Consider the following 11,843-nt stretch of genomic DNA (forward strand, 5'->3'; position numbering starts at 1 on the left):
GCAGGAATCATGGTGAAAGGCAAAGACTCAGAAGATATTTACTGTTACTCAACAAATTTGAGTTTTCCAGACTTATTTTGACGAGACTTTTTAAATTTGCTTTTGGGCACTAACCTATTAGAATTTCTGCCACCAGATGCTTAATGATATCCTGGCACTAGTTAAGATGCTAATTAACATGTTTTGGCAAGGTAAACTGGGTTATCATTTAGCAAAAAATGTTGCTCAGTTTTTCTTTTTTAATTAAAAAATGTACATTCTCATAATCAGCCCCCAAATTTGTCACAATATATATTTTATTATAATTGTTTAAAGTGAATCATCACAAAGAAAACTACTTATTACTGTGGAAATAGTGCCACAATGGGTGAAGGATTCTTTCCCCTAGTATGATGGCAAAGATAGTTCTAGTTTTAATTCTTTGAGGAAATTTCATCACATTTTCTATAGCAGATGCACTATTTTACATTCTCATCAGTGCGTAAGGTCCAGACCCCTCCACAACCCTGCCAAGACTTGTTATCTTTTGTTTTTTTGCTAAAAGCCATCTTGACCAGTGTAAAATGATTTTTTTGTGGTTTCAATATTCATTTTCTTTATAATTAGGGACATTGGACATTTTTCATATACCTTTTGGGCATTTGTATGTCTTATTTGAAAAATGACTATTCAACTCCTTAGCCCATTTATTTGTTTACTATTGAATTGTACATTTCTTATATATTTAGATTAACCCTTTGTCAGATATATGGTTGGTAAATGTTTTCTTCCATTTCATAGGTTACCTTTATACTATTTGATTATTCTATTTATTGTATGTAAGCTTTTTAGTTTGATGTAGGCCACTTGTTTATTTTTGTTTTTGTTGCTGTACTTTTGGTGTCATAACCATATGATATATTTATCCAAAATAATTGAAATAGGATCTCAAGGAACTACTAGCACTTCCATGTTCAATGTGGTACTATTTGCAATATTCAAGGTGTGGAAACAACCTAAATATCCATCAACCAATAGACACATAAAGAAAATGTGCTATATGTATACAATGGAATACTAGTCCAGCCTTTAAAAATAAAATTCTGCAATATGTAACAACATGGGTGACTTTGAGGATATAATGCTAAGTGAAATAACCCAGTCACAGAAAGATAAATACTGCATGATTTCACTTATATGAAGTAAAGAAAATGGTCCAATTGATAGAATCAAAGAGTGAAATAATGGTTATCAGGGGCTTGGGAAGTGGGAAATAAGGAGTTAGTTGCTAATCAATGGGCATAAAGATTTAGTTAAGCAAGGTGAATAAGCTGTAGAGATCTACTGTGGAACATTGTACCTATAGTTAACAATAATGTGTTGCACACTTAAAATTTGTTAAGAGAATAGCTCTCATGTTGTGTCCTTATCACAATAAAATAAAGTAACTATGTCAAAATAATATTGGTTAAAATAATACTAGTATATATGCTATAATAGCTATAGCTATGCATGTCAATATTTATTTCAATGACACACACTGTCCACCCAGCTTTTAGGATGAAATAAATGTAATCACATATAAATTGTATTAAATATTATAAATTTCAATAATAATTAAATTTGGTAAATTTGGGTAGTATTTTTATAAAAAACAAAAGAATAAAAGTTAAGAAATGAAGCCTTTAATTAAGAACATTATAAAAGAATAAAATACTTTATAAAGTAATTAAAAATAATTAAAATAAAAGAAGCGAATAAATGTGAATGGGCAAGAGTGAAAGTAATCCAATAACTAATTCTTTAAGAAGCTGACAGAATATACCAACCTCTGGAATAATTAAGAACATTATAAAAGAATAAAATACTTTATAAAGTAATTAAAAATAATTAAAATAAAAGAAGCGAATAAATGTGAATGGGCAAGAGTGAAAGTAATCCAATAACTAATTCTTTAAGAAGCTGACAGAATATACCAACAACTGGAAATTCAAATCAAATGGAAAATAAACTTAATAATATAATATATATATAAGTAAATTAGATTTATTTTTTAAATGACAGTAGAACATTCTGTAAGTAATTCAAAATTTTGAACAAATTGGTATTTTGAGGACAATTATAAAATGTAAATAAATAAATAATTAAGTCATAATTGAGAAAAAAGAATGAAAGTTGACAGCTATACTCCCACCATCTCCAACATACTATAGTACAATAACTTTTTCTTTACTTTCCCCCCAAATTTTAAGAAATAGATTATTCTCCTTATACATTTTAAATCAAAAATAAAATTTGAAAGCTATGTAAAAGCTCAAATATAGTTTTGATAAAGAGATACAGAAAAATATATCAGAAAATTTTTATAGATTAAGCATATAATGAAAACATATGTATAAATACTAAAAGTTGTAAATGCAATTAAGCAATATAGACAAATAATAGTTGACACATCCTAGGATTAAAAAAGGGACACATTTTTCAAAAATCCCTCAATATAGTTCATTATGTTAATGAGTAAGATAATGAAAAAATAAGTAAACAATAGATTTCAGAAAAGGTATCTAATGAAACCAAAAGTCTGTCCTCTCTAAAAAACAACAACAATATCTGTATATTTACTTAATGTGTTAAATTGTCTTCTGGTTAAAATGAGGGGAAACAATTTTGCCATTTTGGGACTTTGCTATTTACTACTTTTTTAGAGAAATCTTTTAGTAATGTAACAAACCTTGAGAGAGAAATGAACTATTTTATTTTATTCCTTTATTTGTAATTGGGTACCAAGTTCTGAAAATTCTAATTATACTTTGGCATATCCAATCTTTGCTGCTACGTCAACATTGTTGTTAGCTTATTCTGGGCCTTCAATATTACCCCTCACTTCACTCTTGCAATATCTCCCACATGTTCACCATTCTTTTCTCTTACTTTTCCAAGCTTCAGCCAGAACGATCTCCCTAAAGAATTTATCTGATTATAAATTCTTAGCCTTAAGTCATTCATAGCCTTAAATGGCTGTTTTGATTAAGGATAAAGTCCAAATTCCTTTAAAATGTACTTTAATAATATGACCACTGTGTCCATTTCTTATGTCTTATTCCTCTTAACTATTTCCCTATGCCCCCAAAATAAAAATTTGCTCCAACTATGTGGAACTACATGTGATTGTTAGGCCAACAAGTTGCTTTATGCCTCTGTATTTTTGTTTTGGTAGCCTTTACTTGAAATATCTTGTCAATTTTTATATGCTTGAAACTACAGATCATTCTAAATATTTATCAAAACAGACACTGACTCAGCATTTCCATCACTTTCTTTACTACCTGCCCTCCATCTACCTGGTCCCTCACCTCCAACAGTGGAAAAACAGATGTTTTGTTATTTTTATTCACTTCTAATGTATTTGTGTAGCATTAGACCACAGCACCTAGATATGATTCTGTCCTTCTCTGTATGTAATTCCCTATTTGAATCATAAGCTTCTTGAAAAAATGGATTGTTTGTTTATATTAAAAAGAGCGTGAATTTTGTCCAAGATCAATGAAAACCTTGGAAAAAGCCCAATCTCTCTGAGCCTTACTTTACTCATTTGTAACTTACTACAAAAATAACCAGCTTGTTGTGTTTTTTATAGTTTAGAAATTATGTAAGTAAGATGGTTAGTACATTGCTTGAGATATAAGTTCTCAATGAGGAAAATACTTATAAAAACCCCCCAAAAATCCAATTAATAAATGGGCAAAGGACCTGAATAGGCAAGTCTCCAAAGAGGACTAACAGATGACCAATAGACATAAGGAAAGGTGCTCAAAGTCACTAATCATCAGAGAAATGCAAATTAAAATTACAATGAGATATCACCTCACACTTGCCAGAATGGCTACCATCAATAAATCAACACACAAGTGCTGGTGATGTGGAGAAAAGGGTATACTCAAGCACTGTTGGTGAAAATGCAGATTGGTACTGCCACTGTGGAAAATAGTATGGAGTTCCCTCACAAAAATAAAAATGGAACTACCTTATGACCCAGGATTTATACTTCAAAGAAAACTGCTACACTATTTTGAAAGAATATTTGCACCCCTATGTTGATTACAGCATTATTTACAATAGCCAAGATTTGGAAGCAACCTAAGTGCCCATCAGTAGATGAGTGGATAAAAAAGCCATGGTATACTTACATAATGGAGTACTACTCAGCTATAAAAAAGAAAGGGATCTTACTTTTTGCAACAGCATGGATGGGCCTGTGGAGTATTGTGCTAAGTGAAATAAGCATAAGTGATTTTACTTGTTAAGTGGAATCAAATGAACAAAATAAACTAACAAACAAAATAGAAAGAGTGCCTAGATTTAAATGCCAGTTCTGCCGCTTACACTTTTTGGAAAAGTTTTTTTAAGTCCGTGTGTCTCAGTTTTCTTATAGGCAAAACAGTGGTATCCATTTCATAAGGCACAGGGGCTGACCAACACATAAACTGCTCAATTAGTATACATGGATGCAAATAGTTATCACCTAGTGAGGTAAGATGCCATGATTACTTTATGTGGTAGGCCAGAGAAGGGACATGTTCACATAGCCTGTAGGGTCAAAGGTTTCTCTGGTGCACACTGGCTTAGATTAATTAAGGTAGGAAGTGATACCGTTACTTTATAAAGATTCTCTCTAGAAATGAATAGATGGTTTAGATTGGGCAAAAATACATAATTTTTTAAAAGTAAACAACCAAGTGCAGGTCGTTCTGCACTGTGGAGCTGATAGGAATCTAGATACACTGACAAAACAGCATAAATTAAACAGATGTATTCATGTCCTTTGTACCCTAAAACATGATTCACCAAATACCATGGCAACCCATTTTCCAGATGGAAAGAAGGCTGATGCTATTATACTGATAGTGTGAATTATGGCAAAAATATTACTTGAATGCTTACTATTTTCTAAACCCTATGCTGAGTGCTTTGAGTCTATTAAAGAATAAGAAAGACATAGTCTCATCTTTCATGGAATTTACATAGTAATGTAGGAGAGAGGCATTGGATACATAATTTATTGTTTGCATTAAATCAATAATCACAACTCTGCAGGTGCTAGAAAAGACCAATGGAGAATATAGTGTAAATATTTATTAGGCTAAGAGGTTATGGGAATCTTAAATAGGGCAGTTTAAGCTAAGAGCTAGCTAATGGATAAGATGCTAGCCAGGAGAAGGGAAGATAAATGGGGAAAAGCTTCCAAGACATGGGAAGTAGATTTGCCAAGGCCACGAGGAAGGAGTAAGCCTTGCATAGTCAAGGAACTGAAAGATGATTATGGTTCCAATAGAAAAAAACAAAAAACAAAGGGGAAATGGCTCAAGATAAAATTTGAAAGGAAGGCAGTGTCATAGCACAGGCCCATATAAAAGTTAGAACTTTATCATACTGGTAATGGAAATGATATGATGTAATTTGGAGTATTTTTGTAATCTGGAAAGTGAATTGAAAGATATGACAGAAACTGCTTTTCTTTCAAACTTGCTGTGAGAGTCAGAGGACCTGGGATTCAATCCAGCTCTGGTTTTCACCTACTGAATGGATTATTTCTGGGCATCATATCCTCCTCTGTAAAATGAAGAACAACCCAGTTCTAACTCTTAGTTTCTTTAAAACCTCACAATTTCAAAGAAATGTCAGGTCACAGAGGAGCCATCCACCCCTAATTTTTGTATTCCCTCTTGCCCCAGCCATCTCTGAGCCATGGGATATACTGGGCTCAGGGGACTCTTGAGAGGCAGTTTTATAGCTCAGGGCATGGAGGGGGTGGAGGTTGCCAGGGAGGTTGGGTGCAGTGTCAGAGCTCTTAGTGTTTCTTTTCTAGCAGACACTTCACCTGCCTCTCTCCTCCCATCTACCAGAGCTGCCCTGCAGAGGTAAATGGGGATTTTAGCTCTTCCCTCACGGAGGTCTGTAGAAATCTCATTCATAGCTTCAAAGTTCTGAGTGATTAAGGTACAAATATTTGAAGAAGCTCATAATACCTTCTTTCTAAAATAATTTATTTGTGTAATCAGTATTTATTGATTAGAACTAGAACTGGTAATTCCTGAGTCCTATTCCAGGGCTCTATGCACAGTGACATGGATAAGCATTGAGGATAAAATAAGAAGGAAAACAGACAATTATGGGAATTTATAATTTATTGTGGGAGAAAGATACTAATTAAATAACCAAACATATATAATAATCTATTGTAATTCTAAAGTGTCATAAAATTCATGAATAAAAATATTTCTGAGGACATACAACAGGGACATATGACCATGAGCAGAGGTATAATGGATGATTAGAATAATTGGAAGGTAAGTTTTCAGGTAGTGTTAATGCTGCTGTATGCCATAGTAAAGATGCTTGAATTCTATTTGAATTTTATTTCAGAAGGAAAGAGAAGCCATTGGAAGATTTTTCAGTAGGAGTATAACATCTTTTTACTTATATTATAAACAAATAATTTGACTGTTTTGTGAATAATGCATTAGAGAGGGGCATGACATTAAGTTGGTCAATCACCAAGGAAGGTCTTGAGGAAATCCTGGTAAAAGATGCTTAGTGATAAATTACAGTTGGAAATGAAATAGAGAGAAAAGCAGTGTTAAGTATATTTTCAAAAGGTGGTAATAGAGTAATTATATCTGGGCATGAGAGAAAATGAGGTTTTTCTGGCTTGGTGATGGATTTTTATAAGATGCTATATATTTGAGAGGATTAAGTATGGTGATAACTAAAAAGTTCAACTTTGAATTTGTTGTGTAGAGATGCTGATGAGCTATTTAAGTCGATATGGATGCTGAGTCTAGAGCTAGAAGAGAAGTCTGAGCTAGAGACATACATTTGGGATCATTGCCACACAGAGAAGAGATTAAAAGGACATTATGAGTGGAAAGTATTTTTGAAGATATTAGTTATAAAGAGAGCAGAGAAATGAGTGATTACTAGAAGAACATGTGAGGGCAATAAGAGGCTTTTTGTTATTCCTTGTTTTCTATGATAGTAAATCCTGAAATTAATTCTCAATAAAGAAATTGCTGTGAGGTAGGACATATGTGAAGCTCTTAGAAATTATCTAAACCTCTAGTTTTCAAATTTTCCTGCCTATTGGAATCACTTGAGAAGTTAAAAAAAAATACTGATTCTTGAGTTCCACTGCTAGAGTTTCTGGTTTAACTGGTACGAGCAAGGCTCCAGCAAAAAAACAAACAAACAGAAAAAAACATGACTATATATATTTTAAACTTCCTCAAGTGATTCCAACATGCAGCACAATTTGAGAATATTTAATCTAAACAGAGCAAATTGATGTAAACATGTCAGAGAGAATAACCATGAGCAATCAGAAGTGAAGGAGCATGAGGTTCTGGACCCTTGGTGAATAAGTGAAGGTCTCAGGCAACAAAGAGAGGATGAGGAGTGATGCTTTAGTGCAAGCAAGAGAGGAGACTCAGCTCAGAATATAGACAAAAATGTTCTCACCTGTTCCAGAGGAAATGCATTAGTAAGTAGAGAGTATTAAAGAAAGAACTTCATGGAGGACTCATGGTATCTTGCTTCATTTTTTTGTTTTGTTAATCCTCACCTAAGCCTATTTTTTCCATTGATTTTTTTTAGAGAGAATGGAAGGGAGGGACGGAGAGAAGCATCAATGTGAGAGAGGCACCTTAATTGGTTGCCACCCCCACACACCCTGACTGGAGTCTGCAACTGAGGTACATGCCCTTGACTGGAATCAAACCCACGACCCTTAAGTCTGAGGGCCAACACTCTAACCACTGAGCAAACCAGTTAGGGCTGTATCTTGCTTCTTGAAGAATATGGTGGATAACACTTGGTAGAGAAAAAGGACAAAAACAATTTCTAACACTGGAAAAGATTTGAGTCGTTCTATACAAAAGGCAGAGAAAGAAGAGTAAGAGATAATGTCCAAAAGAAAAAAAAGTCAAAGGATTTTTGTGAGGAAGGAATTGGAGTCCATGACCCATTTGTGGATATGATCAGACTGCGGAATGTCTGAGCTAGAGCCATTGACCCCTAATCTAATTCTTTCTTACCCTTTCATGATCTTTGGTATCAAATATAAATGTCATTGTCCCTTCCATCTTGAGAACAGTGACCACTCTTGGTCTTAACATCCTTCACTGTCTGACCTCACTTCACTCTGGTTGTATTTCCTTAAAAGCTACTCATGGACCTCATGAAAAGTTTTGGGACTAACATCTCAAGCATTACCAGCTTCACACTAACAGCCTTCCCAGAGATGGAGGGCCTGGAGCACTGGTTAACTGCCTGCATCTTGCTGCTTTATGCTATCTCTGTCCTGGGCAACATTCTAATTCTCTTCATCATAAAGGAGGAGCAGAGCTTGCACCAGCCAATGTACTACTTCCTGTCTCTGTTATCTGTCAATGACTTGGGTGTGTCCTTTTCTACATTGCCCACTGTACTGGCTGTCTTGTGCTTCCATGCCCCAGAGATTGCCTTTGATGCCTGCCTGACCCAGATGTTCTTCATCCACTTTTTTTCCTGGACAGAGTCTGGGATCCTGCTGGCTATGAGTTTTGACCGGTATGTGGCCATCTGTAACCCCTTGCGTTATTCATCGGTGCTCACTGATATCCGTGTGGTTCACATGGGCCTATCCATCATCATCCGCAGCTTCTGCATGGTCTTCCCACTGCCTTTTCTTCTGAGGAGGCTGCCGTTCTGTGAGGCCAACATGCTGACCCATTCCTACTGCTTGCACCCAGACCTCATCCGCTTGCCTTGTGGAGATACCACCATCAATAGCATGTATGGCCTGTTCATTGTCATCTCTGCCTTTGGTGTAGACTCAGTGCTCATTGTTCTCTCCTACGTTCTCATACTGCACTCTGTGTTGGCCATTGCCTCCGGGAAGAAAGGCTTAAGACACTCAACACTTGTGTGTCACACATCTGTGCTGTGCTTATCTTTTATGTGCCCATGGTTAGTGTGTCCATGATTCACCGATTTGGGAAACACTCCTCTGAGCTTGTGCACAAGTTCATGTCCCTGGTTTATCTCTTTGTGCCTCCAATGCTCAACCCAATTATTTATTCCATTAAGACTAAGGAGATTCGTAAGAGGTTACGTAAAATGTTATTGGGATCTAAGCTGTGATCAGGAAGAAAGCTTCTGGAAATTCATGTACACTATGTTTTTTGGTTTTTTTTTTGTTTTATTATTGCTGTGTGTGTGTGGGTGTGTGTGTGTGTGTGTGTGTGTGTGTGTGTATACTCTGCTATTCTTTTGGAGGATTTCTATCTCCTGCTATGCATGGACCTGTGATTGGGTACCTGCCATTAGTTGTATGGTATAGTCTGGCTAAAACCCATAACTCAAAATATCAGCTGTCTTACATTGTAATGAAATGTCTCAGGTTGCCAATTTTTTTAGTCAAATACATTTCAAAAACTAATGCATACATATCAACCATAGAATGGCTGGGCATTATTATGTTATTTGAGATCATAGGTATTACCCAATACTTTTTAAAGTAATAATATTTTTAGTAACTTTTAAACTTTAAAAATTAAAGACATATGATAGCTATGACTAACTTTACACTTTTGAAATAAGAGCATTCAAGAGTCCTATAAAATGAAACTTATGTCTTTGTCATATTGATTATGAATTACCTGAAATTAATAAGCTTAAAACTGGAAGAAAAGTTTTGTGAAAAAAAATCATATGTTTCCATCCCTCAGGCATGACTAGGGGGAAGATTACATTTCTTCTAGGGAGCTAGTAGACATTCCAAAAGGAAGGCTAATAAATACTACTTACTGATGGCAAGGTGTGTCTGCTCAAGAGGCATTGGGGGTTTGACCCATGATTTGCTGGAATATAGACTTTCATGGCCTTTAGTGAATCTAAGCCCGGAGTCTTCAGCATAAACTAGAGCAGAGGAGAGGTGGCTGAAGGATATCAGGAAATTCACAAAATATAATCTCTGGAGAGCAAGTCATAAAGAAAGAGGAATCCTCTGATAATTCATGCAAAGCAGACACAACACAGACCATTCAGGCATGTAGACACTTGAAAGGGTAAGCACATGATGTGGGGACTTTCCCTGGGCAGTGACAGGCCATGATAATTCAACTTCATTGGATGATTGGGGAAAGCAGACACTGGGATAAAAGTTATCTTTTTTTTTTTTAATAAACATTTCTTTCCATGTTTTTTTTTCCCCTCATAGTATCATAAAATAACTTTTCTAAAATAAAGACATAGGAATTGAGTGACATGATGATGCCCTAAACATAGCAGAAATATAACTATGAATCTCCTCTAAATACCTCATGAATGCCAAATTAACCACAACAACAACAAAAACACACACAAAAAAACAGACTAGAAACCTAGAGATAACATATCCAACAATCTATATATATAAAAGCCAAGTGACCAGAACGACTGGAATGACCAGTGGCTATGACATGCACTGCAGTGGCCAACCGGCCTGATCAGGGCCCCAATTGCCTCCCCCAACCTCCCACATCCCCTCCTACCCACCGGCCTCGCTTCCAATTGGCTTCCCACCCTGATCAGGGTTGGAGCCAGCGGCCAACCTCCCTTGGCCCCTCCCCCCGGCCTGACAAGCCCAGATCGGCCCCCATCAGGGCAGGCTGACCAGACCCCACTCGTGCATGAATTCATTCACCAGGTCTCTAGTATCACATAATAGGAACACCTTAAGTATTCTTGAAGAAGGTAGGTATAGTCAAGATTAGAAATTATGTTGTGGGATGCAGTGTAGTCAAGGTAATAACAAAACTTACTTCTACAGCAAATTTAAACTAAAACAACAACAAATCACAACCCTCACCTCCAATAGGAAAGGACTAAACAGAAAGTTGGGCAGTTGGCTTTGAAATTGACTAGTGAAATGGGGAACAGTATTTACCAGGTCCAAGTCCTGTTGCACTTGAGTGAATCAAGCAATGCAGCTGTGGTCATAAGCACTTGAGAACCTCATAAATGTTCAGCACAGAAGCTTTTCTGAAAAGCTGTCACCTCAGCCTGAAGGAAATCACATGAAACATAAATATCTCTTGAGTAAGATGGAAAGAAGGTTCTGATGACAGGTGGAAAGTCTATAGAGGAAGAAGATGCAAGAAAATGTGGCTTCAGCTACATAAACTTCTCAAGCTGCTTGTATTGCTTGGAAGAAAGGCCTGTAGAGCTCTAGGGCTAGAACAGAAGGAGGGAGCCAAGCATCCTCTACAAACAGACTTAGCTCTGAGACACAGAAGTGGCCTCGAGGAGAAGGGCTACTTTGCATATTCGCACAACAGCTGAGGGAGCCCTAAAGCCGAGGAGCTGGAAAAGTTACCCTGCCGTCCCCTCTCAGTCCAGAGAATCCTCTCCCCAGTCACCTTGGAAAACGATCCTTGCTTAAATATGGGGACAAAAATCGGATGTAAACTAACTCTGTACACAGTTCTGAACAAACATAAATGAAAAAAATCAAGGACAAAAATGGACCCACAGCCCTTAAGAGTCGTGCTTACTATGTGAATCTTCCTTCTTTAAGAAAAGATCTTTTTATATCCTCATGCTTCAGTTTCTATGCCTGAATATTAGAAACCACATAGCTGACTTCAGTATTTTTTAGGTTTATTTTTTAAAAAATACATCTCAATCTCAATAACAGAATTGAGGAGTCACAGAATAAAGCATGAGGATGGGAAGAGTGAGTACCAGAGTGACACGGTAAGTACTTCTGTCAGCATTTTGTGCAGTGCTCCCTTATTGATTCATGTAGCAAACATACATGGGATGACGAACATGGGCCCAGCTCTGTG

The 11,843-nt window shown here is 36.1% G+C and overlaps 1 protein-coding gene across 1 annotated transcript; it reads left to right on the forward strand.

Moving 5' to 3' along the window:
• The first annotated feature begins 8,212 nt into the window (after positions 1-8,212).
• On the forward strand, positions 8,213-9,156 carry LOC102246195 (olfactory receptor 51I2-like). Its single transcript, XM_014535249.1, is given in 2 exon segments — positions 8,213-8,903; positions 8,906-9,156. Coding segments are annotated over 2 exon segments (942 nt in total).
• Positions 9,157-11,843: the final 2,687 nt, after the last annotated feature.

The sequence above is a fragment of the Myotis brandtii genome, unplaced genomic scaffold (genome assembly GCF_000412655.1).
Source record: "Myotis brandtii unplaced genomic scaffold, ASM41265v1 scaffold1405, whole genome shotgun sequence".
Lineage (NCBI taxonomy): Eukaryota > Metazoa > Chordata > Mammalia > Chiroptera > Vespertilionidae > Myotis > Myotis brandtii.